This window comes from Vicugna pacos, chromosome 33, assembly GCF_048564905.1.
Source record: "Vicugna pacos chromosome 33, VicPac4, whole genome shotgun sequence".
Lineage (NCBI taxonomy): Eukaryota > Metazoa > Chordata > Mammalia > Artiodactyla > Camelidae > Vicugna > Vicugna pacos.
The window spans coordinates 3,908,941-3,936,554 of record NC_133019.1 but is presented as its reverse complement, the minus strand read 5'-3'; the positions used below and the strand labels follow the sequence as shown (position 1 = coordinate 3,936,554).

The 27,614-nt window shown below is 36.2% G+C and overlaps 1 protein-coding gene across 5 annotated transcripts in view; it reads right to left on the bottom strand.

Moving 5' to 3' along the window:
* Window positions 1–27,614, bottom strand: part of ARHGAP32 (Rho GTPase activating protein 32) — a 170,935-nt gene that overhangs the window by 89,279 nt on the left and 54,042 nt on the right. For 2 of the 5 annotated variants that reach the window (XM_072954126.1, XM_072954128.1), the window contains exons 1-5: window positions 25,991–26,216; window positions 15,033–15,141; window positions 1,442–1,533; window positions 860–901; window positions 407–491 (exon numbers count right to left, since the gene is read on the bottom strand). In XM_072954126.1, the coding sequence (XP_072810227.1) occupies window positions 407–491; window positions 860–901; window positions 1,442–1,533; window positions 15,033–15,141; window positions 25,991–26,106 (444 nt within the window). In that variant the 5' untranslated portion in view covers window positions 26,107–26,216. Of the gene's footprint in view, window positions 1–406; window positions 492–859; window positions 902–1,441; window positions 1,534–15,032; window positions 15,142–17,414; window positions 17,438–25,990; window positions 26,217–27,614 lie in introns of those variants that run through there. The other 3 variants (XM_072954130.1, XM_072954129.1, XM_072954127.1) reach the window with 3 other exon arrangements.

Sequence of the window (27,614 nt, the reverse complement as noted above, 5' to 3'; positions counted from 1 at the left end):
CACAATATACTTCACAATAAAAGATACTGAAAAAAAAAAAACCTACACTAACACTTCTCTCCCTAACCCTAGTCCACCCTCCCCCCAGCTCTGATTACTCACCACCACTCAACCCAGCTTGACGAGAGTCACGTGACAACTCAAGTGGTTCATGCTACAGAGCGACGGCACACTCTGTCTAGGAATCTGGTAGAAATTCTGAGACTTATACTGATTCTATTATACTGTCTCCACTTGAAATAGGAGCCATCAGGTATCAAGCACTAATCAGCAGAAGAGAAGAAAAGTTTTCACACCAACCAGTAAGACATCAACAGAAAAACCTACTTCTAAGTGTCATCTGTCAGGTATACAGATATAGATACAGATGTCTTAATTCAGGATGTAGGAAATATTTCAAATATACCTGTATGCTGCCAAACTCAACGTTCTCATAATGGAAATGTGCACACTCAGCCATCTTCGGAAAGTGACCTTTAGTGAAGGGTAACCTGAAGTACATGAAATAAATGAGATACAAGGCACTAGAATAATCAAAATTACTAAGCCTGAGGAGAAAATAAAACAGGTTTAGGATGTCATGCAACAAGCAAAACACTATTTAATAAGCACATGCGCGTGAGCACATATACGCACATAAACCTTTTCAGAAATACACAGTCATATGGAAATTACATTCAGTGCACAGGCCAAAACCAAACAAATAAAATAAAAAGCATCACTGTAGTACTCTCCTAATCTTGACCCAAGCCAATGGCCACAGAAGAAGTATGCGTTTGGTGAATGTTATGTAGCCGTGGACAGCCAGCTGCGAACCAGAGGCGGCACTCCCACCACAGACTCCAAAGCCAGACTGTACCTGTGAATGTTGTCGCAGCCCATCAGTCCTGGATTGGTGGGTCTGGATGCAGAATGAACATTTTTATCCTTGTCTTTCCTCAACTTAGAATGAAAACATAGCTATCTAACCCTTTACCAGGGGAAAAGACAGTTTTTTTGTTTAAAACTGAAACGGATACCTTCAGATATTTCACTTAAGAGTCAAATACTGGCTCCATTTCAGGCTTTCTCAAAGGCAAAGCTGAGAAACAACAATCTGATAACTCAACAAAACCAATTTTTCTAAATGAATGAGAGCACGTATTAAAGGCATCAAGAAAGACATACTTGGATTGTTCCTGTTGAACAAATGCAACCTGATAGACAATGGCATAGAAGTTGTTGCAAGAACAAAATTAAAGAATATTTTTAGACAAGTAGGTAATCTTCAGACCTACTCTGCTAATAGTTGAGTCATAATTTAAGGCTTAATAGTATAATTGAATGTACAGACAGTAAGAGCTTGTTGAGTAAGAAATTTAAATAAAAGTTTTAAGAGAAGTAAAGAACTGATTTCCATCTATAGGAATTCATTTGAGACCTGCTGTAAGATTATACTCACTTTTTCACATGTTTAACCTTCATACTAGCTGTACTGCCACATGTCTTAAGACTAAGGTCTCCAGGAATTTCTGGAACATCTGCTCCTCTTGCCTTAAAAAAAATAAAGACAAAAAGATTTATGACTATTCTTTTAGTATAATACATTTTAAAAAGCAGATTATAGTTCATTTCAAGGGTTCTGCTGACTCCATACCAACAGAAACACATGCTGATTCAATAATCTGTTCTTAAAATTATAACTTACTTGAGTATTCTCTTACAATCAAATTTTGAAGTCAACTATTATATTATGTGTCTCATCACAAACTAAAATAGCATAATGCCCTCCAAGTCAATCCATGTTGTTGCAAATTGCAAAAGTTCATTCTTTTTTTTACAGCTGAGTAGTATTCCATTGCGTGTGTATATATATATATATATATATATACATATATATATATATATATATACACCACATCTTCTTAATCCATTCATCTGTCGATGGACACTTAAGTTGCTTTCATATCCTGGCAATTGTGAATAATGCCGCTTTGAACATTGAGTCGCATGTACCTTTTTGAATTAATGTTTTGTTCTTTTCGCATATATACCCAGGAGTGGAATTGCTGGTATCCATATATATAAACAGCTCATAAATGCAACATCAAAAAAAAAAAAGAAAAACCCCAGTTAAAAAAAGGGCAGATGAACTGAATAGACATTTTTCCAAACAAGAAATGCATATGGCCAACAGGCATATAAAAAGATGCCCAACATCACTAATCATCAGGGAAATGCAAATCAAAACCACCATAAGTAGTATGAAAATGAATACATGTACATATATGTATAACTTAAACGTTATGCTATACACCAGAAATTGACACAACACTGTAAACTGAGTATGCTTCAACTAAAAAAAAAAAAACAAACACAGTAAGACATCACCTCACCCCTGTTAGAATGGCTATTATCAAAAAAGAATACATGGGGAGAGTATAGCTCAAGTGGTACAGCGCATGCTTAGCACACACAAGGTCCTGTGTTCAATTCCCACTACCTCCTCTAAACATAAATAAATAAGCCTAACTACCTGCCCTCCACCAAAAAAAAAAAAATACAAACAAATGTTGGTGAGTATGTGGAGAAACGGGAATCCTTGTACACTGTTGCTGGGAATGTAAATTGGTGCAGCCACTGTGGAAAACAGTATGGAGGTTTCTCAAAAAACTAACATTAGAACTATCACATGTCACAAGAAATTGTTACGGAACTTCAGCTCATTCTACATTAGTCTGGAATAGTTCATGATAACTGTAAAAACAATCAGGAATGAGGAAAGAGCAGGATTCAAAAGAACAAAAAAGAGAAGACTCTTCTAACTTATTTTATGATACCAGTTAACACAGACATCAGAACCACCCAAGAGACTTTTGACATCAGTCAGGACTAGACTAAGAAAAAGAAAAGCTGGATAAAATGTATAAACCATTCTAAACACTGAAGCTCAACCATACAGAAAAGACATGAGATACAATATGATCTTTAAGAGAAATAAATTATATAAGACGAACTCCATGTTCAGCCAAACTGTAGACCTGCAAGCCCTTCCCAACCGCAGCGAGGAGGACTACAGGCCAACCCGAGGGCAGCAGCACCCCTGGGAAGGAGGAGCAGGTGTCACGTTTCAAAGCTCCCTGTGACTGCACCTTAAAGGAAAACGCCCAGGAAGGAGAAAACTACTGTAAGTGAATGAAAATATTTATACACAGATGAACCTGAAATAATTTGCCGTTCCTAATCTCCACATACACAGGAGAAGCCTAACAAACCTGGCCATAACACTGTGGCCGAGAAGAGCTCACTCACTAGAAACAGACCTAGAAACAAAAGTACAAGCAACAAGCAGGGAAAAAATGTACAAACACTCTGTTAATATGCTCAATATGTTCAAGTGACATAATGAAGAAATAAACGAAAACAAAACAAAACAAAAGTCAGTGGGACTACTACTGGTGAAAAACACAGCTGTAACAAAAACTACCTAAGAGCATACTAGACACGGCAGAAGAAAAGATCAGTGAGCCTGAAGAAACAGCAAGAAAAAACTACCCAAAAACTTCTTGGTTTTTAGTTTTTGGTGCTTTGTAAAGAGAAAAAGACAGGAAAACCAAGGTCACAGTGACATGTGGGACAGTATCAAGCCATTTAGCATATGTGTAACCAAAGGCAAAAAAAGGAGAGGAAAATGCCCCCCCCACCAGACAGGTGGTTAAGAAGAGGAAAAGAAAAACGTTTTGGAAAAAAATAATAGGTAAAAAGTTTCCCTTTCATGAAAATTATCAGCATGTTCAGAAAACTCAATAAATCTGAAGTATGATCAACATTTTGAAAAATCACAAGGCACAGTATATCAGATAAACACCATGACCTGGCAGATTATCCCAGGAATGCAAGATCGTTTTAGCATCTGAAAACAAGTCAGCAGCTCATCATATTAACAAAAAAGGGGGAAAATAATCATGTAATCATCTCTAAGGCAGTAAATACATTTGACAAAATCCCAAACCCTATTCATGAAATAATAAAAATCAGTCAACTAAAAATAGAAAAGAACATCCTTAATGTAATAAAAACTATTCAGTAAGAAACTGAAACATTATACTGAATGATGAAATATTTAAAGTTCCTCCCCCAATATGAGGAACAAAACAAGGATGCATGCAATTACCACGTCTATTCAACATCATTATAGAGTGCCTAGCCAGAGCAATATGGAAAGTAAAGAAAAGATTGTGCACATATAAAATCTAAAAGAATTTAAAAACTCTTACAGGTAAACCAAAGAATATGTCAAAGACTCTGGGTATGAAGTAAGTACACAAAAAACTAATTACATTTCTACATATTAGCAGTAAACAATCAGGAAATAAAATTTTAAAACAATTATGCAATAATATTGAAGAAAACATCAAATACCCAGGAATACACCCTGTAAGATATATGAAAGACTCCAACACTAAAAACTACAAACATTTTTCAAAATTTAAGAAAATGTAAATTAACAGAATGTATACATATACACATCTGATCTGAACAGACTGGAAGGCACAATACTGTCAAGGTGTCAGTTACCCTCAAAATTATCTACAGATTTATCTGTATAAATTGGCAAGCTAATTCTAAAGATTTATATGGAAATGCTAAGCACACAGAAGTGCCAAGACTAAGAAGAGCAAAGCTGGAATACTTACTCTACCAGATAACAAGATTTGCTATAAAATTAAAAAAACAAGACAGTGTAGTATTTACCCAAGAACCGAAAAATGGATAAAAAGAACACATGAGAGAATTCAAACAGCAGCCAGAGTATGGTCATCTGACTCATGACAAAGTCACTAGTGAAATTAAGTCAGGAAAAAAGACAGTGATTTTAATAAACGTACCAGGCCACTCAGATTTCTACATGGATAAAAAAAATGTTGATCACCATATCTCACATCACACACAAAAATCAATTTTAAACAGCTCATAGTCCCAAACATAAAAGTAAACATATTCTAGAAAATACCTTCATAACACTGAGATGGGCAAAAATTTCTACAAAATACACAAGCAAAAAAGAATAATTAAAATAAAAACTTTTAATAAATCGGACTCAAGCTAAGAATTTCTGTTTATCAAATGATACCATTAAGCATGTGAAAAGGCAAATCAGAGTCTGGAAGAAGAAATTGGAAATACAAGTTATCTGATACAGGACTAGTATATATAATTTATCAAGAACTTCTAAAATTCCATTTTAAAAAAGACAGGCAACCCAACAGAAGAAAAATGCAGTATTTAAATGAACACATCACAGAAGACATCTCAAGGGCTAATAAGCACATGAAATGGTGCTAAACATAAATCATTATCATAGAATCACAAATAAAAACCACAACGAGATTCTACTACATACATAACAGAACGGCGATACAAAGAGTACATATTGTAGAATCTTATGCACAGAAACAATGGTTAACTTTGGTAGCAAAAGTACTGACTAGGAAGGACTTTCTGAATTTTAGGAAAATTTTATTTTTCTTAAATCTCAGTGGCAGTCACATGGGAAAAACATAAGCAAAAATTCATCAAGCTCTATATAAAGGTTTGTGACTTGTCTTTACATGAGTTATACCTCAGAAAAAAACTAAATGGAAAAAAAACAAACAATAACAAGAGAATGAAAAATTATAGGCCAATCTCATTTATGAAACACAAATTTTTAAAAATACCATACATAAAATAGTGAACCAAATCCATCATTGTATTAACTTCAAAAAAAAAAAACCATAATCAAACTGAAGTTACCCCAGGAATGCAAGGTTTTCAGCTTAAGACCCCGTACACATATAAAGAAAAGAAGTTAAGCAGAAATCCTTTTCTTTTCCTTTGGGGGCAGGAGGCAGTATTTAAACAGGCTGCTAGAACAACAGAGCAGACAGATACAGAAGGCATGATGAAACCTGATTACAGCAGGACACGGCTGAGTCTTCTGTCATACACGCTGGATAAAAGTTCTAAATGGTAATTCAATATTAAGACAGTTATACAAATCTGGAGTTGATGAAATACTCAAGAATGTTAAGTGTCAAATTATACTGCAAATTACTGTGCAATAGGAAGGAGGTAGCAGATCACAGGGCTTTTTCGTTCCTAAATTTCTCAAATTTTTTATGAAAGACAAAAACATGTATGACATATTTATCAAATTTACAGACAGGAGAAAACTTAAAGGGATATGAATACCCTGAGTGACAGAATTCACAGATTTTATTTTAATACATTGCAAAAACAAACTGAAATGATTACGAAGTTCATCAAAGATTAAAAAAAGCCCTGAATTTATATTCAAAACTCAATTATATAAGTATGAGGGAACACACTTTATCTGACAAAAATTCATGTAACGAAATCTAAGGCCTAGAGTTTACCACAAGCTAAATAAATACAAGCCAAAGAATATCCTCACTGGTAAAAGCTAACGCAGCCTGAAAAACATGTGGCATCTATAACAAGGAAAGTATTTGTTTCTCCATAATCTGAACCAGTTAAACCACATAGGGTAGAGATCATCCGTTTCAGGAAAATATAATTTGATACTGAAAACCTGCAAAACTAAGAACTGGCAGTGTTTTATCCTGTCTGCTCCACTGCTCTCTAACCCAGAAAAGTATTCACCATTCCTGCCACTGGTACCGATTTTTAAACCATCTTTCGAATGCCTGTTCTCTTGATCCCAGGTGCACAGGAAACTCTAACACTGAACGGGCGATTGTCAGGTGACTTAACAGCAGCGTAACATGCTACGCTCTGACCCAGAACCACAAAGCTGGCGACTTCCACGTGAGCCACACACAAGGCCCACCCCTTCTGTACTGGCTACATGAGTGACCACCTTCTCCAAATACTATGATGTCCATCTTAACAGGTACCAGCAGAATGCGAACGGGCATCGCAGATTTTTAACTAGGGAAAAAAAACAGAGTATGGGAAGGTGTTTAACATACAGTCACAGAGCTAAAAGAAATCTCATTCAGCCCTTCCATTGCAAACAGGAAAGTCAGACCAAGAAACAGCAACTTGCCACAGTGCATTAGTTGCAATAGTCAAATTAAACTGAATTTCTATCACATCTACTACATCTAATATAAGCAAATGAGAGAAGAAAAGTTCAAAGACAGTAGAATTCTTTAAATGAGAAATTACAACAATGAGAAATAGCTTTTCTCCTATCAAAATATGAAAGAGTAAAAATTTTAAATTGAAAATATATGACATGAAAGACACTAAGCATTATTCCTTAGAATATGAATTGACAAAAAAAATTTTGAGAAGTAACATAAGGATCCTCACACGTTTTAGATAAGTAATTCCTCATAACAGTAAAAAGAAAAGGCAAAATTCGTCATAAAGATACTCATCAAAGTGAAGAATATAAAACAAACTCAAGGCCCTACTAATTACTGAAATATCAAAACTATATTCTATATTGTAGGGAATTGTGTAGTCACTACATTTGTTTATTAAGAGTTCTTATTGAATACCAATTGCAACACACTGCATACACACATTTCTCCCAAGCAATAGATTTTATGGAGTATTAGTGGTTTTAAAATTCTTGAATATTTGTAATTTTCATCAACTGATGTTATCACATATGTTAAACATATTAGGAAGTATAAATAACAAATAAAAACTATATAACACTGTGTTAAGCAAAATTCTAAAAAGGCCCCCAAGCCCACCCTTGGCCAAGATTCCCACCTCCTGGTTATTCAAACATTAACTGAGGCAATTCTGGGATTTTGCAGATTAATTAGAGTCTCAGGTCAGTTGATCTTAAAGTACAAAAGTCATCTGGATGCGCCTGATCTAATCACATGATTGCTGCAAAGCCAGTTTCTCCAACTGGTAGCAAAAGGTAAAGTCAAAGATTTAAAGCATGAGAGGGACTTGAGGTACAGCTGCTGGCTTTGAAGACTGAGGGAGCCGAGCGAGAAGGAATTCAGACCATCTCCACCAGCAGAGAGCAGTACCCCTACCCACTCCCCAGTCCTGCTGCCCAGCCAGCAGGGAAACCCAGCCCTCAGACCTAGGAACAAGAAAGAACCACAAGGAACTAGACTGCCCACAATTAAACGATGTGGGAAGCAGATTCTCCAGGCTTCACATGAGAGCCCAACCTAGCAGCCACTTTAATTCAGCTTTATGAGACCCTGAGCAGAGAACCCAATTCAGCTTGCCCAGACTTCCAACCTACAGAACTGTAAGATAATACACGGTATTGTTTTTAGCTCCTAAATTTCTTACACAGCAACAGAAAATGAATACTAACAACGTGAATATTTAAGACCCCAGAAATTCCTGAGTCATCTTGGGCTTTAAGTGCTCCTTTATCTCTCATGCAATTAAAACTCTCTCTTCCCAGGACTGTGATACAAAGCCTCAGAAGCTCTTGCCTTCCAGAACTCCCAGAGCTCCACTGAATGCACTAACTTCACTGCTTGCCCAAGGCTCTGGGAAGCATCCCTCAAAGGACCACGCTGCTCACGTGAAGGCAAGCCCAGGAAGGAACTGCAGATTCCGCAGGTGGGGCAGGTAACAGGTGGGAGGGGCACAGGTCTGACAGAGTGCAGCGGCAATCTCTCCATTCTCCCTGGCAACCCTGTATTTTCAATGTGCACACTACAGTCTGTTCCACATCCCATTTTGCAGCTCATTTTGCAGCTTGCAACCCCCTCCACGGCAATGTTTTTTATTCCCCCTTCACAGGTGCCCCCTACACTGTGTCCACCAGCCAGGCTCTTCCAGAGACCTCTTCCCTCCAGGAAACCAGGCAACTCCTTGACCTATGACACTTCCCATAATTTAAAATGGGGGGTGTTCAATTTTCTCTTTATTGCAGCACCTTAATAATAAGGTAGAAAGTTTCTACTAAATGGAGGGGAAAAAAGGAACATAAAATCGTATACGGTTTACAATCATAAAATCATATTTACAGACATGATGAGAAAGCAAAATATATCAACAAAGCAATATTCTTTGAAACTAGTTATTTGTGGAAATTTACATTAAAAAATCATGCTTATATGGATCTTAAGTTTAAAACTCTTTGCATTAAAAGAAATCATGAAGAAAATATACCAAAATAACCTTACCACTGTGGAAAATTGGATTATTGGTGAGTCTTTTTTTCCACCACTTTTTGGCTTTTTCTATATAAGCATGTTTATTTTTATCAAAGAGGAAGGCTCTGCTGAAAAAGAGAGAACGCAAGAAGCTAGTAGCTTCTTCCACCTCTGTATGTTACCTGTCCTACAGCAACCATTTACAAATGCATGACATGTCACAAATAAATGAGATCAGATAGTCTGTGTAACTCCAGTGGGCAAAATTAGGTATTCATATCTGGGAACTGTCATTGAGAAAGAGTAAGAATAAAAACATGTTTATGATGGGATGTACCAGTGTATGGTAACAAAATGAATTTTTCATTAGTCACTGGGTCAAATTATGAGTTACCTGGTGGGAGCTAGAACCCCAGTGGAGATGCCTCTCAAAGCATAAAAAGAGAGGAAGAAATAACCTGCCATCTCGCCTTTTCCTGCCCTCCAATCTGCTACCCGTGCCTCCCACCTGTCAGAAGACTGCTGGCAAGGGAGTATAGCAAATGCAGTTTGCAGGGATCTGCCTCCTGCAACAGAGAACAAAGCAGAAGGGGTAGGAAATCCCAACCCCAGACCCACAACATTCATTCCTGAACAATGAAGACAGAACTGTGTCTATGTATCACACAATACCAGTCATTTAAAACACAGGTTATTTTATATAAAATGCCCTCATACTTTGAAATGCAGCAGCAGCCACCAGATAACATCCATATCATATATACACACATACAGAATCAACTGAATAAATAAGATTGTAATATTAAATTTGTACTGTGAATAAAGGCAAGCTAATCACAGTTAGCGGCTAACACCTAAGAACAATAAAGGCAGGTCCAAAATTGTTACAGAAAATCAGCAATAACACCACTGAATGAGCATTCACAAAGGGCAGCAAAATGCAGTCAGAGTAAGAATACACCACTATTAAAGTGTTCTTTTCTTCAAGGAACAAAAATCCCCAATACAACTTGCATGGGGAAAGGAGTCTGATCAAAATTTTCTTTATGTACAAGGCTAGCCAAAAGACTCGAAAATAAGTCAGAGGAAAGAGATGGTAACTTTCTGCCACTTTTCACCTTTTTTCTTTTAATAGACTCAAATCATATTTATTATATTCTCTTTACTATTTATAAACAGAATTTGAGAAAGAGCAGTACACCCCTTAATTTATAGCTATTTTTATAAATAATATTTCTTGATAATGAAAATGAAAAATAACATTTCTGCTTAATATATACTAGTAAAGGGAAAAAATCTTTGGCCTCTTAAACAAGAAAAAAAATTTAGGAGCTATCTCTATGCAGGTCAGGCTGCATGCATATACATATGCACGTAGCAACTGAAAAAAACAAGATTTAAATACAAAATTTGTTCTGTCAAGAAAGACAAACAGGACTGTTAATTTCTGTGCTCAACTACAGCCTAACCACAGGAAATAGATGCAACAAATCTCTGATATGTAACATGTTTATAGAAGCCTTTAAATTTTAATTGGTCTAAGTATTGTTCCCTTTCTTACAGAGGAATAAAAGACAATGGGGGAAAAGTTAACAATAATCATCCCACTATCACAGAAAAGCTAAATTTATTTAAATCTATAGTGTATTATGTTGAACAACAATAACACTAAAATGATCCTTAGAGAATAAGTATATCACAAAGAAATTCAATTAACTGAGTTATCGTGTGAATATTTTCAAAGGAATTTTGATACAACAAAATGCCCGTAATGTTACATATTACATAACACACTGGAGGAAATAAGTGAAGAAAACTGTTATCTAGAACTCGTAATACACAACTGACAAAAGACAAAAATAAGAGTCAAAGAAGCAGGCAGGTAGATTTAAGTACACAGATAATTCACAAAGCATACCAGTAGCCAACAAATCAGCCTTGGAGTAAACTACAGTGACAATGAATATATGTATGTTCATGTATAACTGAAAAATTGTGCTCTACACTGGAATTTGACACAACATTGTAAAATGACTACAACTCAATAAAAAAATGTTAAAAAAAATAAAGAAAAGAAAAAAGAAAAAGGAGGGGAAAAAAGAATCATAAATGAGACACATAATTGGAAATTTTCTATTAAAGAAATATCAAGATTCTAGACTCTCCATGACACTCCAGTTGAGATCTACAAGGATCATTATTCCCGACTACACATGTTATAAGTACTTTTCTCCTTGAATATTTTTAAAGCTATATATCAAATCTTATCAGTAAAAGTAGCACCCAGCTCACTTAAAGCCTTCAACAGCACAATATTTGGAATGTAGCTTTCAGCTTAATAACTAACAATAAAATGCTGGGTTTAAGATCAGTTCAGCAGCTCAAAAGATTTTAGGCTTAACCTTATGAAACTGCCAGTTTTCAATCCTTTTTAACCAATAAAATTAACAGTTTCATACAATTCAACCTAAAATATATCCCAGAACTCTCAGTAGTACATTAATTATCTTCAACAATTAATACCACTTGATCTATGTCAGAGAATTCCCACAATCTTCAGCCAGAGCAGGATGCACCATGAAATGGGGTGAGCTTGGAGCTGTTTATGGAAGAGCTATTGAATATACTGGCAGAAGTTCAAAACCTGAGCTTTGCATATTAATCAATGGTTGCAATTGTGATTGTTCACAAAGCAACACTAAATAAAACATTCAGCTTTCAAAGGCTGAAACGATGAACATCATCAGCTTCTCTGAATTTAATTCAGAGAACCAAAATCCATCCATCGGTCAAAAATAAATACCTAAGTATCACACATAATATAATGATAATTAAAGAGCCAAAGATACCCATTTAAGGAGCATTTACAATGACTTTTTTTCTTTTATTCAAATTGCAATTTTTTTCTAGCTTGATGGGTAAAAGAAACCAGTCTCAGTACCACACACAGTGGACATGTATCAATCTGAAGAGCAAAAATTAAAATACACACCTCTTCCAAAATTACTCCTTCCTCAAAACTATTCAGGAAGGAAAGTCCAGCTCCTCCACTGGTCCCCATTCCTCTTTAGAAAGCAGGCATTAGACAGGAAATAACAAGAGTTGGCATAGATGTGGAGGAGAGGGAACCCTCACGCACTGTTGGTGGGAATGTAAACTGTCGCAGCCACTATATGGAGAACAGTATGGCAGTTCCTCAAAAAATAAAACTTCCAGCAATTCTACTTCTGGGTGTTTATCCGAAGAAAACACAAATAACTCAAAAAGATATATGTACCCCTATGCTCACTGCAGCACTGTTTACAAGCTATAAAAGCAACCTAAGTGTCTATCCATAGATGAATGGATAAAGAACACACACATACACACAATAGAATATTACTCATTCATTAAAAAGAATGAAATCTTGCCATTTGCAACAACATGAATGGAGACTGAGGGTATTATGCTAAGTGAAACAAGTCAAAGAGACAAATACTGTGTGATTTCACTTACATGTGGAATCTGAAAAACAAAACAAACAAACAAAAAGATCTGGTGGTCACCAGAGGAGAGAGGGGTCAGGGGATAAGCGAAATAGGTAAAGGTGATTCAGAGGTACAATCTTATAAAGTAAGTCACAAGGATGTAATGTATAGAATGGGGACTATAGTTAATAACTTTGTATGGTGACAGATGGTAACTAGACTTATCATGGTGTTCATTTCATAATATATAAAAGTGTCAAATCACTGTGAAACTAACATAATATTGTAAGTCAATTACACTTCAATTAACAAAAAAGAAAGCAGGCAATAGTGAGGAATGTTAACTAGACTTATTGTCGTGACCATTTCACAATACACACATACACTGAAACATTATATTCTACACCTGAAACTAATATGTTATATATCAATTATATCTCAATTAAAAAATGACTTTATAAAACTTTTTAAATTCTTAACAATTCTGAAATTTCCTGCTTTCTTTTAGATATGCATTAAAAATCTAATTTTCTGGTCACACCACACAAATCAATATAAATTCAACATTTAAACTCTTTTATTTATAAAGCTACTGAAAATTAAATCAATGGAATTGTTTTGGAGAAGCATTTTCTAAGGGTTTATCTTAATAATAAACTTCATTCTCAACATGATACTTCACATAGATTATTATTAATAGAGAAAAAGGTCCCAAACTTCCTTTACTCTTACTTCTTCATTAAAATCAGTGTAATTTTCTAGAGAAAGTATAGTCAAATGGAGCTCTAATCTCATTTATTCCTTTTCATCATTCATGTACACTTTTTGCAATCTAATAATGTACTATTTGTTGAGTCTAATGATTTTTTAAATAGAATTATAGTATTTACCTTCAAAAAAACTGACACATAAAAAAATTGAGTACCAACATAATAAGATGCTAAAACATATGCTATAAATGGTAATTTCCGTAGACAAATCAATGTGAACCTCAGCAAAGAGAATTCAGAACTTTCTATGTATATAGCATGTGACATTTTAATACAGAGGAAACAAACCACTATATAGCAAGTATCACCTTTCTTTCCATTCAATAAATTCAATGTAGACTTACTGCAAGTTATCAAAATATAGGTAAAACTGTGAAAGATGTTTAAATGGACAAAAGAGATTACTGAATATCCTTTCAATGGAATGCTGGCACCTCCAGGGACTACTTGATTCAATAGGGGTGTGGGGCTTCTTTGTCTTTGACTGGACTAGTTCACATCTCCATGGAGTAGAAGTTTGCAATGTAATGTTATGCTAATAGAAAAACAGCAATAGAAGAATCTAAAGAATTCTAAAAAGGCCTTCTAAGCAATGAATATGCTCAATTAAAATAATATGTGCATAAACTGGTGTCACTATTTGGCAGTACCTGAGTGAAAAAGCATTTTTAAACAAGGAGTATGTAAAATCTCACTACAAATCTGCTTTGACAGATGAACACTTGCTTTCAATTTTGATAAGCAACACTTAATTACAATTAAGTAAAATGTTATCCTCCAACAGAATGAATTTTACTGTTCTTATTAATAGATCTGAATTTTTAAAAGCTATAACAGATTAAACGGATATCTCAAGCTTATGTGGTGAAACTACACTACATAGTAATTTTCCACCTAACTCCCAACAAAAACTGCTTTTCCAGTATCTCAGTAAATGTTAACTATATTCTTCAGTTGATCAAATCAAAAAACTTGAAGTCATTCTTGACGTCTCTTTATGTCACTCTCTATGTACCACTCATCAGCAAAAACAGTTGGCTTTATCTATAAACCAGAATCTAACCATTGTTTACCACATCTAACACATCCTGGTTCAAGCTACCATCACTGTTCATTTTTTATAATAACCTTCTAACTGGTCTCCTATTTCCTCTTCTGCTTCCCTTGTTAGCCTCTTCACAAGCAACCAGAGACTCTCTCTAAAATTTTAAACCAGATCACGTCCTCACAAGCAACCAGAGACTTCCTCTAAAATTTTAAACCAGATCATGTCACTTCTTGGCCAAAAAAACTCTAATGGTTTCCCAGCTCACTCAGCATAAAAAACCAAAATCCTTTTAATAAACTAAGAGAAACCACTTCTCTGACTTCACCTCCTACTTCTACCCAGCTCCATTTCAGCCCCAGGTCCTATTTGTGTTTCTTCCAACTTGCTGTTTAATTCTATGCCACAGCCTTTAACTTGTTCTTCCATTGCCTGAAATGTTCTGTTCCCAGATAAATACACTCCCTCACCTCCTTCAGGTGTCTGCACAGTCCTCAACTTCTTCCAGAGGCCCTCTGCGACCATCTTGCATAACTAGCAACCATCCTTTCACAATCTAACCCACCACTTTGTAACCCACCACCTCTGCACTAATCTCCCACAATGGCACATACCACCAAGTGACAGTATATACATATGCATAAAACTGACTTACCATTGCACTAAGCGTCTCTTCCCAATCAGGCCGCTCTCGAGGGTGAACGTTTCTGTGTAGTTCTGGAACAAAATCATCCTCTTCAGAATGTACCGAGGACTTCATCTTCCTAGAGATCAAACATCAGAGAGTATGATCAGTATTCCCATTTCTAGAAGAGCTTTCCAATGACCACAATTCAAAGAAATGGTGCGCTCACTGTAGAGCGCAGTCTGGCAGTTTCTCAAAATGTTAAACAGAATTCAACAATTCTACTCCTAGGTATTTAACCAAGAGAAATAAAACATATGCCCACCAAGAAATTATACATGAATATGCATACCAATATTATTCATAATAGCCAAAAAGTAGAAACAACCATCAACTGAAAAATGAACCAAAAAATGTAGCAGATCCATACAATAAAATATTACTCAGTCATTAAAAAAAAAAAGAATGAAGTGCTTCATGCTACCACATGGATGAACATAATGTAATGAACATAATGTAAAAACATTATGCTAAATGAAAGAAGTCAGACACAAGAAGTCAGATTCCATATATACAAAGTGTCCAGAATAGTCAAATTCACAGAGACAGAAATTATACTGGTGGTTGCCAGGGGCTTGGGAGAGGAGCACACAGAGTTACTGCCATTGAGTAAGAGATTTCTTTCTGAAATATTCAACAATTAGATAGTGGTGGTGGCTGTACAAGTTTGAGAGTATACTAAAAACCACTTATTGTACACTTCAAAGGAGTGAATTTTATGGTATATAAATTATATCTTAGCCAAAACGAAATAGACTAAAAATTCCAATTAAAATATATAAAGGGGGACATTTCATGATGATAAAAGTGGCAAATCAACAGAGTAAAATAACAATAAAACCCACATGCAACAAATAACACAGCTTCAAAACACATAAAGCAAAGCCTGAAAGGCCAAAAAGGAAAATAGGTAAGTCCACAATTACAATTGTAGATTTTAACAAACATTTCTCAGTAGCTGGCAGAATAAGCAAATTTAAAAATCCCACGTAAACAGGTGATCTGAACAACACAATTATCCAGTCTGAGCTAGAACATTAAACCCAACAACTACAGAATGTATATTCTTTTCAAGTGTATATGAAACATTTTCCAAGAGACCATGATAGACCATGAAGCAAGTCTCAACAAATACAAAAAATTTAAATCATGGACAAAGTATTTTGTGACCACCACAGAATTACACTAAAAGTCAATTAATGAAAGGTAACTAAAAATTCTCCCAAATGTTTGGAAATTTTAAAACACAATTCTGAACAACTCATGAATCAAATTCACAAAATCACAATGAAAATTGGAAAATACTTAGATCTGAATAACAAAAATACAGCACATTAAAATGTGTGGGTTACAACTGAATCAGTAAAATTCAGACCCCCTAAATGTATATTACTGGAAATAAGACAAGTTGGAAAATAAATTATCTAATCTTCCATCACAAAAATCTAGAGAAAGAATAGAAAATTAATCCAAGTAAAGAAAGAAAATAAATTTAATAAAGAAATCAACGAAATAGAAAGATGTATAACACAGAAAATCAAAGCCAAAAGTTGGTTCTTTGGAAGATTAATAAAATGAGAAACCACCAAGAAGTCAGAATGGTTACCTCTGGGAGAGGTGCTAACTAGGAGGGCAAGGGTCTTGTAAGGGGCTGAGAATAATTTATATCTTGATTGTGCTGTGATTATATGAATGTATACATTTATATAAATTCTTCAAGCTATATTCTTATGATTTATAGACTTTATATACAAATTACACTTGAATAAAATTATAAAATAAAAATTTATTGGCAAATGTTCTACAAAAGTATAAAAATTATGTTTATATACATTTTGTGTCATGTACCAATGAATCAACTCCATAAAAACTTAATATCCATTATTTAATTGACTATTTTGTTCCATATTTTTAAAATCATGGACAAATTTTACCCTCAAAATGATTATAGTTTCATTTCTAACAGGAAAAACACAGTGTTAAGATTACCAACCATAAAACTGGAAGAATCTAATGCTCTACTTACAAGAGTTTTCTGTTAAACATCTGCAGACTTGAACCTGGATATTTTCAATCGAAAGGAAAAAGTGAAAACAACACTTTCTTCTAATTGTGGGAACTAGCCTTACCATCTTGCTGCTCTGCTTAGTAAAAAATTATTTGAATCTTTGACACACCTTCTATTTTGTGAGATTCTTGTTCATAATGCAAAATATTATACTTGACAGAGTTAAAATTTCAGAGAAGTTCAAGTGACACCCTGCCTGAGAAGTGTATCCAAGGCACTGCTTACTCCTGGGCACATCTTTTCTTGATCCCTGGAGTAAATTCCAAGCAGCAACAGAACTTTACCTTTTCCTTTTTATTCTCCCAATCTTTGTTTATTTCTGGTTCTTTGCCCAGCTGGGTCCTGGTTCTGTGACTTTTGTCCCCATTGGTATGGGAAATGACTGGGAGGTGTTCTTATGGTCTGACATTCTGTCAGAGACAACAAAGAATTTGGTTTGTTAGTCAATTTATGCCTATCTGTTTGTGAAAGAATATATTTAAATTTCACTGAAGAGAACAGCTGACATATACCTGATGTGGTGAGTTTGGTGTTCTCTGTTTAAGCCGTAAAACTGAAGCTACAAGGTATCTGTGTGTGTCTGTGATAAAAGTCATTACCTGTCACCATAGGGAGTGATATATTTTCCTACCTTCAGGAAGGATATTAAAGTATATCCTACTGAGGATATTAAAAACTAGATTATAAAGCCCCTTAAAATATAGGAGTTCTGTTCTGGTTGGTTTATAGGGACTATTAAGTGCTTACATAAATCTAATATTCCTAGAATTCTTCGAAAATAAACAAACTGAAATTCTAACATTACTGGGGTCACCTGTGCTGGCTATGAAAACAGAATAGAGGTATCCTGGAGGAAATGAAATTGAGTTTTGGTTCCTCCCAAATGAAATGCCTGATACACTCTAATTCTTAGCGGGTATTATAATTTCGTCATGCAAAATCCGAAAAAGTATAAAAAGGTATACAATGAAGAATCTCCCTCCCATCCTTGTCTCCATCTGCCTAACGCTCACCCATTAAACATTTCGCTTTATATATTCTTCTAGATTTTATGAATATATATATATATACACTCACATGTATAATTTTTCATAGATACTAAAGAATATATCTATCAAAAGCAAAGTATAAAAGCAGTGTGTAAATATACTACTCTTTGTGTAGGAAACGGAGAGAAGAGTTTTACTCCTCCAGTTCCACCCCACGTTTTACATAGGAAGTGCCATGGTTACACACTGTTGTGTAGTTCTCTAATACTTCCTGGAGAACTTCCCATATCAGTATATAAAGAGCTTCTTCACTGTTTTTACAACTATGTAATAATCCTCCGTGTGGATATTCCATAATTTATTTAACCAATTCCCTATTAATGAATTCTTGAATTATCTCCAACCTTTTCCCATTACAAACAATGCTACAAGGTTGTGAGTATGTCATTTCTACACATGTCCACGTACATCTGAAAGGCAAACACTCAACAATGTGAAATATTCTTTCCATACAGCAGCCCATTTTTTCTGTTGGGTTGTTGGTCTTTTTCTTTTCTACTTTTAGTTATTTATTTATTAAAGAGATTAGGCCTTCATTTGTAGTATGAATTCCAAGTACTTTCCCCAGGCTGTCATTTGTCCTTGCTTTGTTTTCTATAATGCAGATGTTTCGAACTTTATGCAGTTGAATTTCACAACCCCTTCCTTTATGAGTTTTGCATTTTCATAGTTTCAAAATGCCTTTCCTGATCCAAAACATTTTTTTTAATATTCCCATGTTTTCCTTTAAATTTTTCATGGTTTCATTTAATACATTTTATCTTTGATCATTTGGAATTCATCCTTGGTATGAGGTGGGTATCTAATTTTCTTTATTTTCCACAGATGTGTATCCAGTTTCCCCCAAAGTATTTACTGAACAGAACGCAGTGTCCCCGTTGGCTGTTAAGAAGCCATCTTTATCGTAGCTTCTTATGCATTAGGGTATATGTCGAGGCTTTCCATTTTACCCCATTCTGCCTTCTATTTATACCAATACCACAAGGTTTTAATTATTGAGACGTTATAGTATAATGTCTAGTTGCACTAATCCTCTATCCAACATCTTTGCTTTTTTCTTTTCGCCAAAGTTTCTTGGCTAAATTATTTAGCCAGGGTCAGTTTATTTCAAGATCACTTTATCTAGCTTTTTTAAAAGCATTCTTATTATCCCATTAAATTTATAATAAACTGACATCTCTATGATGTTGAATATTCTGTTATGAACAAGGTATATCTTTTCATTTGTTCCAAACATCTTTTTTGCCCTTCAATAGCTTAAATTTTCTTTATATAAGTCTTAGAATTCCTTATTAAGTTTATTTCTGAGTATTTTATCTTTTTCACTGCTGTTAAAAGGGGCTCCTTTTCTTCATTTTCTAACTGGTTACTGTTTGATGCACTATTATTAGCCCTGTTTTGCAGACAGTAAAACTGAAATGCATTAATACATCTCAGTCACTCCAGATATGACAGACCATTTTCTCCTGGAAGATCCCACTTTCCAGCCTTAAGAGGACACTGAAACAAGCCAGTCTATTCTCTAGAGCCCACTAGACAGGATGAAAGACATCAATATTCTGCCTCACTGAATGCTCCCTTCAGAAGTTTCCTCTCAAAAGCCATGAAAAAAACTACCAGTGGACTTCCAATTCAAGACTGCGTACATGTTGAAAAACAGAGTTCTCCTTCTCCAAGTCTCACAGGAAACCAAATAAAAGGAAATAAATCCTTAACAGAATAATATAGGTGAAACCAGCAGGCCAGAAATCTTGATCAACTTCTGGAAGACGAAAACCAAGTGAGCTCACGCAGACTGGGAAACCATCAGAGAAAAACAGAGGTTCAAGGAGGCTACACTCCCACTTCTCACCACAACAAAGGAGGTACTTGCCCCCAAGGAATTAATAAAAACTGGAAAATTGCTCTGTAAATAAATTTAACAATCAATTAGAAGGACGAGAGTTCCTCACCTGGGTGTCTGCACCTAAGAGAAGCCAGGCAGAAGCCATACACATCACAGCACAGCGAGAGAAAACACAGGCGGGGAGGAGGGAAAGATGGGCGGCAGGAAGCCCAGCAGGTGAAGGCTTAAATCCTGTTCAGTCAGAACAGACAGAACTTGTACACTGAATGAATCAAGCTGCAAAACGGAAGAAAGACAATAACCTAAATTTATTATTATTTAAATAGTATATGTCTGTATATATGTTATATCTGTATGTGGAGAAGAATGCTAAAAATTATTCTCTACTCAAACTGAATCTGAAAGATTCAAGAAAAAGTTGAAATAAGTAGCCAGAAGAACAAGTACAAGAAATACCTCAACTCACAAAATCAAAATGTAAAGATAAATACATCCTGAAAGGACAGATTAAGGAGACCAAGTATGCGATAAATAGATTCCACAAAGAGAAAATTATTACAGACAGAAGAGGTAATAAATGGGGGGAGGGGTATAGCGCAGTGGTCGAGCACATGCTTAATTAGTTAGCATGCATGAGGTCCTGGGTTCAGTCCCCAGTATCTCCATTTTAAAAGAGAAAAAAAAGAAGAGCTAGTAAATTAATAATAGAAAACAATAAAAAATCTTTCCTAACATGAAGACTTGAATCTGTAGACTGAAAGTCGCTGAGCTCCAGCTGAAGATCTGATGACAAAATACACATAACTAAGTATAAAAAGAAAATCATACAAGCATTCAGAAAGAACAAATTACCTACAAAGAAAAGGAAAAAATAGCATTGAGTATTTGCAAGAAATCAAAGTATATCATTCATAGAACTTGTCTGAACAAACTACTCAAGAAAATATCAGCCAAATAACAAATGAACTGGAACAGACACATTAAAATGGGAAACAGTAAAAGGGAGAAGAAACAGCGATACAGATAACTGAATCTGATTGAATGGCAAAAAATATTAAACCATTTTAGCAAAACACCAGGTTTGGGGAGTGAGGACAGAATGGAGATAAATAAAAGTCTCAGAGAGAGAGGAGAGGACTGAGTGAAAGAAATATTCTAAAGATCTTATCCTAAAAGGAAGCGAAGTAGAGAAGAAAAGAGAGGGCCAAGTGAGAAAAAAATAGCACACCAAAGTGAAATAAATTATTTGATTTTCAAACTGTAACAGAAAATGCATATCTGAATATGAGGGCATGGAAAGAGAAGCTAATCCCTAATGGAAAGGTTTTTAAAGTATAGCAGAACCTCTAAAATTAAATATCTAGAAAGTTTTGCTTGTTCTGACTGCAGTCTTCCTAAACTTGTCACTTTATGTATTGTTTTAAAAACGAAATTGACTATACGATAAACAGAGCTTTAAGTGTTTCAGGGATTTTCATTTACTAAGTTTGAACATGCAACTGAATATTTATGGGGTTCAGTGCTGAAGTTGAAAGCAAAGGCTAAGGGAAAAGAGGTTTAAAATTTTTTAACTTTAAATAACCAGGAACTTTTATATAGTTTCATAAAGTGTTTGTGCTCTAAGGCCCTTCTTGTACATCAAAAAAAACTCATACACACATATATAAAAAAGGCTCGCCTTGGATTCCATCCCAAGGAGTTTAATTATTGAAATACCAAGAAAGTCTTGTACCGGCATGCCTCATGGTTAAGACAGGCTCACTTCACAGATTCTAAAGACAGCCTGATGGCTAGAGTTCAGTAATAAATAAAATTTTCTAAGATTAAGCAATGTTCACATCAGACTGCTGATTACAATTAAATTTTTTTTGTGACACTGGTAAGAGTACGTTGAGTAAAAGTTATATTTCATATTGAAGGAATATTTTAGGAACTAAACTATACTCCAGATCACACATCCAAGGTCACAGAGCAATAGAATTTTTTTTTTTTGCAAAATACACATCTGTTTTTGGTATCATACATAACAGATTATTAAGGGTGTGATGACTATGAAAACTCACAGAGTATAAAACAGGCCTAAATGTGATATTGATATATATGTCAACAGTAAGTTGTTAATGCTACCTCTCTATCCTGGGAATCCTAAAATGAGGAATTTCTACAGAAGACAAAAGAACAGTCATGGTATTAAAAGTAGATAATTGTGAAACAGCCTGAAGGGCTTCCATAGGACTTCAGCCATCTAAAATAAAACATCTCAGATGGGGGGTGGGGGGAGAACCTAGAAGAAACACAGCACCATATTCCAAGCCCTTGCCACCTATTTGGACTGCGGCTGCAATGTCTTCTAAGTCACAGCGTCATTTCAAATGAGGCAGAGAATGAAAAGCAACCAACCAACCAATCAAATGCATGAACTGATATTATTAGTTCTGTGATCCATAAATAAAGACATTCCGAAAAAATTAAAATACGTTCACCAAATTATCTAGTTAAAGTCAGAAGTTTCTCTTCTCGCTTAAAATTAACTGTCTTATAATGGAGATACAAAATTAGAGTTAATTAAGAGATCTGAGCAGCTGTAGACTGATTTCAAAGGTACACAACTCCTAAAAGTGGGGTTCAGTTATGCACTATATCATCTCTGTAACTGTTTCAAACTATATGTCATACTTGCCAGGCTATGTATCTGTCAATAATGCGCATTAGAGAACACTAAACAAATCTATACGACAAACATTTCTACCCTCACATGCCAAAGAACTAGAACCTTTCATCACCGTGAGTCAGTACTGAGTCCCAGGTGTTCCAGAGGCCGAGTCTTTAAAAGGCCACATTAGTGCAAGCACTACTTCGCTGTTACGTTGGCCGCATCACCTACACGTCACTGGTACTCAAAGACTCCTCAAAGGAGGCACTTCCGAAATGAGAGATAAGCTGTAGCCTCTTAAGTAATTACTTACCAGAAAATAACATTTACCAGCTGATATATCAAAATTTTTTTACAAAACTAAAAGTCTTTCAGTTTCAACATCAGTTGCACCTGGGTTCCAGATTATGCTCTGCCACATACTGACGACATAGTCTCTGTGGCTTTAATTTCCTCATCTGGAAAATGGGAAGCAGTAACACCTACTCTACAGGATTAATACGCATATAACTGATACACCGTATATGACATACGTGGCTCACAGTACACTGCATACAGCTCCTAAACGAGTTTTTCTTTCTTAAAAGAACAAACCATTTCCGTTTTTCCTTTTCTGCCTCATATTCCCCCTTCGCATTTACAGAAGGGCTCTTCCAACGATTCCTGAGGACTATTCTGTTCTAAGGACTCTGAGGCGCTCTAGAGAGTCTAGCCTGAGAACCATTTTACCGTGGTAGTATGACAGATACGAACTTCACTCTACAAATCAGAAATCAGATAGTGAGCGACCTGTGAGTCAGGGACAGGCAGGTTTGAACCACTGCCACGCAGGGAGCCGGGGCAGCTTCCCACGGTGCTGCAGTGTAAGACGGTGTCCGCCCTTCTCCAACCAAGTCCAAATATAAACGTTGTGTCTGAAGCGACTGGACAAACACAGTGCCCCTCTGTGAGTACTTCCTCCCAGAGCAGAGGTTGGCTGGAAGCCCCTACATTCTAGGTAGCTATGCATTCACCCTCTCAGCCATGGTGCCTCAAAAGACAAAAATGCTACTCTTTTTAAGAATGAGTTTAAAACCTAGCTTAGAAGCTACTTGGAGAAAAAGACAGCACACAATCATCTGCCCTCATTGTGTGTGTGTGTGTGTGTGTGTGTGTGTGTGTTTGGAAATTAATTAGAAGGTGACTAATAATGACAGTTTGGTTTAATGTGTATTAGCATACATTTTAAAGAAACAGGGAGAGGGTATAGCTCAGGGGAAGAGAGCATGGTCCTGGGTTCAATTCCCAGTGCCCCCTCTAAAAATAAATAAATAAACCTACAAATAAAGAAACACGTAAGACTTTTTTGTATATTTTTTTAACTATTAAATTGATTTCACAAAAACAATGTCATATCCAACACTGAGTCTACTATTGGTTCTCCCAAGGTTACAGCTCCAACTCCCACTATCCAACCCTCACCTCAGACACCCACACACATTTCTTCTGCGAGGCTCTTCAGCTGGAATGCCGCCGTGAGTGCTGTGCAAGCACACTGCCCATTTCCTCGTGTCTCACTGCTGAATCGGTGAGAAGCACTACATGGAACGTGGCCTTACCCTGATCTCCTTGTTGCACTTATAAATAAAATAAGATGACATCTCAAAGACACATTTGGTTTGGGTGAGCCATGATGACACTCAGATATGAAATAATACTGTGAACAGGACACATGCCCTATGGTATCACGGTTTCCTAAAACAGCGCATACACTAGCTCAGCTTCTCTGGGTGCAAATGCTGGCACGCAGTCCTGAGGAAGAGAAAAGCTCAGTCCAACAGAGATTTGATTTTAAATTTCACTGTCAGAAGAAAATCCCAGACAGCCTCCTGCTGCCTGACAAACAGGATCGCGATACGAAATCTGTCACGACGACGAAGTCCAGGGTGTTTCCTCCTTTGATAAACACATCAAAACAACTTCCACAATTTTCATTCCAGTCAGGCAGCTTTAACATAAACAAAATAAGTACTTTATTCCCACTAGCTGTTCATGGGACACTGACCATGTTATAAACTATGGAAGATGTGAAACGTTAGCACACCTTGGGAGAGAAGTAGCTTATTCAAATAAGAAAGGTTAAATAAAATTATGGGGAGAATGAGAAAGTTGACCCAAAAAAGAATTTCATATGCTAATAAAATAGCTCATTTTCATACTCTGAACACTGAAATATTCTTTAAAATGTAAAACATACTTCTTATTCACTTTAACCACTGATTAAAAGATTTAGTGTGAGCTATCAAGGGTTCCTAATTTTCAATCTCTTTTGTCATTTAACCTAGACTTTAAAAATGAAATTTGTGGATAAAGAAATCCTTTCACTTGAGAAAAGACTCTTTTTGAATATTAAACATAAAGACAAGATCTGATGAAAATAATGGTATGTTCTCCTATCCAACTACTCGTAGATGAAACTGCAAAAGATGTTTAACTGCCCATGTGGGTGGCAGTGATAATACGCAGTACAAACTTCTTCAGGAGTTTTTTAATACCTCCAAAAGAATTAATTGGCTAATCCTGTTTGGAAAAGCCAGGAAAAAAACCTTCTAAAATTTGTAGCAATACAACAGAATTAACACACAAATGGCTCTGTTTCTGCAAGCTGGGGGGGACCTTTCTTCAGCAGTGCAGTGAACGGGGAGAGCTGCTTGCTCAGGAGGCTTCCTCAAAAACTTCTACTACGAAGTTACAACCAGAGATTCTAAACCAAGAAAGACCCGCCAAGGGGGAAGGGGAGCGAGATACAAGGTCTGAGACAATGATCAAGGCCATGAAATAATCATCTGCACTTAATCTAAACGTTTCATACACGTGAATAAGGCAACAAAAGCAGCCACACACACACACACACACACACACACACACACACACACACACTCCGAGAAAAAGAGGAAGAAAAATCCATTAGATCCAAATTCGGATCAAATCTACCAGGTATAAATCAGATACAGGAAGGGCAATGGTTCATTATGAGTCGCTACCTGAAATTCCTGAAATGCTGCTACAAAACCTGTCTAACATCTTCTCTTCCTGGTGTTTTAACGAGTCATTTAAAATGCATTTTACAAGCTCAGGGCAAGTTGTGGAATGAAGAGTGCTACATACAACAGAAACCTGTCCCCTTCAGCTCCAAACCGTCCCCCAGAGAAAGAAGTCTTAGTGGAAAAGAGATTAAAACACAGAGGATGGGTGGGGGCAGACAACCAGGTGAAGGAGGTGGACAGAGGGACAAATCTGAGAGAGGGAGAACTAACTGAATTCCACAATTACCTGGAATGCTCTTCCCTTCCCTCCTCTTCACCGTCAGTCACCGGGGTTATAACTTCGGAATCCAACCAAAAGACACTGTCATCTCCCGAAGTGCTACTCTCGCTTTCAGTCTCCATCTTGAACAAAAAAGTTTAAACCGCACGGCATGGACTAAACACCACCAGTGTTCAGGCTGTTCAGCTCTACAGGTGTACACGCAGGTGCTACGTGACCATGCCGGGCCACAGTCTGTTTCGTGCAGGGTTAATTACAGTTGCAGCAAAGACAGGAAATCCCATACAGCACACTCACCACGTCAGACTGCGACACCTGCGACACCGGGCCCCGCCCACTGCCCTGGGCTCAATGACCTACATAACCAAACGCAGAACCCAAATGCAGGTGATCTTTCACTGATTATTATTTAGTTAATAACTATTTCTCTCTTCTCAAAGTTGCCAGTTAGTAAGTTAAAAAATAGAAGTTTTCAAAATGCAGCCTTTTCTTCCTTATACCCCTTTTTTATCTCAGACTTAAGAAAGGTAAACAGAACCCTAGAAAGGCTAACACTGCATGCAAAGGTTTCTTGCGCCAAGCATCGTGAGAGACATGGCTACAGACCTCACAGCCGAGGAGGACCACAACTGAGCACGGTCTAGGGACCTGCCCGGCTTCGTGCTTCTAGTATTACACCCATCTCTCTTTCTCCCCAGTAGTAACTGTCATACACACCTTGGCTCAGGTACCCAAAGTGGGGCACAACAACCAAGTCTGTCCACGGGTTTTTAAGGGGAAAAAAAAGTATCATGAGTTAAAAGATGCTGACAATTAGCAAGTAAAAGCATGCAACATTTTTACAAATAATTTAAACTGCAGGCGTCTATGGTAGCAGTAAGATGACCCACTGGGGAAGGAGTGGGAAGTGCAACACCTGTACCCCTGGCAGCAGCACAACTGTTACTGAGAACACAGCCATGCCGGTACCAACCACTGACACGCCAGCCAGTCACGAGCATCTGCCTTTTACTGAGCAGCCACAAACGGCTGAGCCTAGTTTTATACTAAATCTGATCAGATAAAATTTATCTAAAGACACCCAACTGGGATACCTTTGAATTTTCGTATTTGAAAATAAGGAAAATGAATCCTCTAGCTGACTTAGTTTAATACAATACCTTTTCCTTTCTACAAAACTACAATTTACATAACGTGTTACTGTTTTAACCCTGTTGCTTCAAAAATTACATAGTTTTAATCTACTGACTGTGATCATTAAATATATTCCTGATAGAAACCAAAATTTGCTGTCAGGACTGGGAACAAATTTAGAAAACAAACTTGAGAGCAGCTCTAGTGGAAAAACTCCTAAACAATTTACACAGAGATATCTTGCAAACTAGTCTAATGAGTTTCACTCAAGACAAATCCAGAGCAAATTTTGGCCTGAATATAAGCATAAAAAAATGAAAGGATTATTGAGATCTTTCTGTGTCATAAATCCCCTATCATTTTCCAAATATTCCAAAGAGATAGAATTAAATTTAACCTCTTCCTCATTCCATCCATTAAAATAATTCCCAATGGATCAAAAACTTAAATGCAAAAGTAAAACCATAAAAGAAAATTAAGGGAAAGCTTTTACCAC